Source organism: Rhinolophus sinicus, linkage group LG04, assembly GCF_036562045.2.
Source record: "Rhinolophus sinicus isolate RSC01 linkage group LG04, ASM3656204v1, whole genome shotgun sequence".
NCBI classification, from domain to species: domain Eukaryota; kingdom Metazoa; phylum Chordata; class Mammalia; order Chiroptera; family Rhinolophidae; genus Rhinolophus; species Rhinolophus sinicus.
Window position 1 is genome coordinate 120,687,896 of NC_133754.1, and position 1,799 is coordinate 120,689,694.

The window sequence follows — 1,799 nt, forward strand, 5'->3', positions numbered from 1 at the left end:
TTAAATTAATTGCTTCGATTTTTTTTTTCAATGACTCAGATGGGGCATCCTGTAAAGCTCACTGTCTCTTACTCCCACTATGTATCAAATACTTCAATTAAGATCATACCTTACATCATACTTTAAGAGATCATACCTCACAGAAACCTAGAAACCAGAATAGCTTTCTACATCTTTATTTCTCCATAAGGCATTACCATTATACTTTCATATATGCATATGTGTGTATATATATATGTTTTTAAAAGAAGTGAAAATGCTCTCCTCATTATCTTTTGTTTGATACAGGCACCCAAGTATGTAGTTAGAAAGTAAATAAAGGCCACAGAAACTTCCTGAGGAAGATCATTAAAAAGAAAAATCCTCTCTTCCTCTTATATCACACAACTGGCCTTTGAGGCATGCCAGCTAAGAAAACTGGTGTCACCCATGGTGATGGGAAGACTGGACCTTTCCCTCTTTGGGTTGTAGCTGAACTTCTATTGGCAGTCCTAGTAACATGTGTAACTGCTCATTTGTTCTAAGCAAATCTTTTCTTCAGCTTTCCTTCAAACAATGCCTTTACTTTCCCATTAGAATACGAGGATTTGGAGATTTTGAACAGCAAGGTCTGGATGGGAAGGAATTTCTTTCAATCATGTGTTAGCTTGTGCAGAGAGAGGGAAAGATACGGAAGAATGGCAGGGGAGGACGTGAGAGAAGGAAGAAATGTGTCTTCATCGGGAGCGCGGGAAGAAAGGATGCTTTTCAAAGTTGTTGCCGGTATCTCATGAAGGCCCAAGCCACCACCATGGTGAGGGCAAACACTGGCACCAGCACCATGGCTATGGGAATACCACTTGGTTCCCCTTCACCTCGAGGTCCTATAGGCCCATTCTGCACCTGTAGCCTGTGCTGCACTCTCAGTGACACGGCGTAGCCTGCGTTACGAAAGAGGTCTACAGCGTCCTGGTGCAGCAGGTTCTTTAGGTCTTGGCCATTCACCGAGAGGATCTTATCACCCTCCTGGAGCCGCCCATCCAGGGCCGCAGCTCCGTTCTCTTTGATGCGACTGACGTAGATGCCACTGTCATTGGAGACATCCTGCTGGTCTGTCCCACCGATGATGTTGAAGCCCAGCCCTGAGGGTCCTCTGGTAAGATTAATCTCTTCCTCAGTGACCAAATAATCCACTCTTCCGTTCATGTTTTACTGCCTGTCTGGCTTCCCACCTGGGTCAACTAGGGCTCGCACAGGTGAAGGTGAATCAATCTCGGCGCTGCGCCCAAAACACACCACTTTCGATTTTTCTGCATTATTTGTTAATGTCGCTTATTGTTCTCATTTAATTTACTGTCCATTGTGATGCCAGTCTTTTTTTTCTTTCCAATTCTCTCTCTACAACTGAATAGGTTTATATTCTAAATCATTTTTTATACATTTCTTTAAACTATTCAAGTTCATCTCATCTTGTTATTTCTTGCCCCATAAGTCTTGTCTTTCTCTTTCCTTTTATATGACTGCTGTGTCCTTCTTGGTCCTGGTAATGGTTCTAATTCAGTATGTCCGTGATTTTAAAAATTTCTCTCCACCTCTTTATGCAGATCATTATTAATTGCTTAAAAACAGGCTAGATTGATTTTTACTTCCATCGTTTTCCCAGCCATTTAAAAGTTTGCAGATCATTGCCACTGTAGGTTTTAAGTCCTGTTTAAAATTTCTCCTATGGAGCATACTTTTATACTGGCAATGCACAAAATGTGTTAATTTCCCAAGGTAAAACTAACTGGTTAAATCAGGTTCAGCATATTTCCTTCAAC

General features: G+C 41.5%; 1 protein-coding gene across 1 annotated transcript; it reads right to left on the bottom strand.

Annotated features, from left to right (window-relative positions):
• Positions 1-259: 259 nt before the first annotated feature.
• Positions 260-1,281, bottom strand: LOC141571323 (synaptojanin-2-binding protein). Its single transcript, XM_074331574.1, has one exon. The coding sequence runs from the start codon at positions 1,183-1,185 to the stop codon at positions 748-750; it is 438 nt and encodes a 145-aa protein (XP_074187675.1). The 5' UTR covers positions 1,186-1,281; the 3' UTR covers positions 260-747.
• Between the last annotated feature and the right edge of the window lie 518 nt (positions 1,282-1,799).

Bases quoted from the DNA above. Each gene is read 5' to 3' on its own strand.
- LOC141571323 (XM_074331574.1), bottom strand. From the start codon at position 1,185: ATGAACGGAAGAGTGGATTATTTGGTCACTGAGGAAGAGATTAATCTT.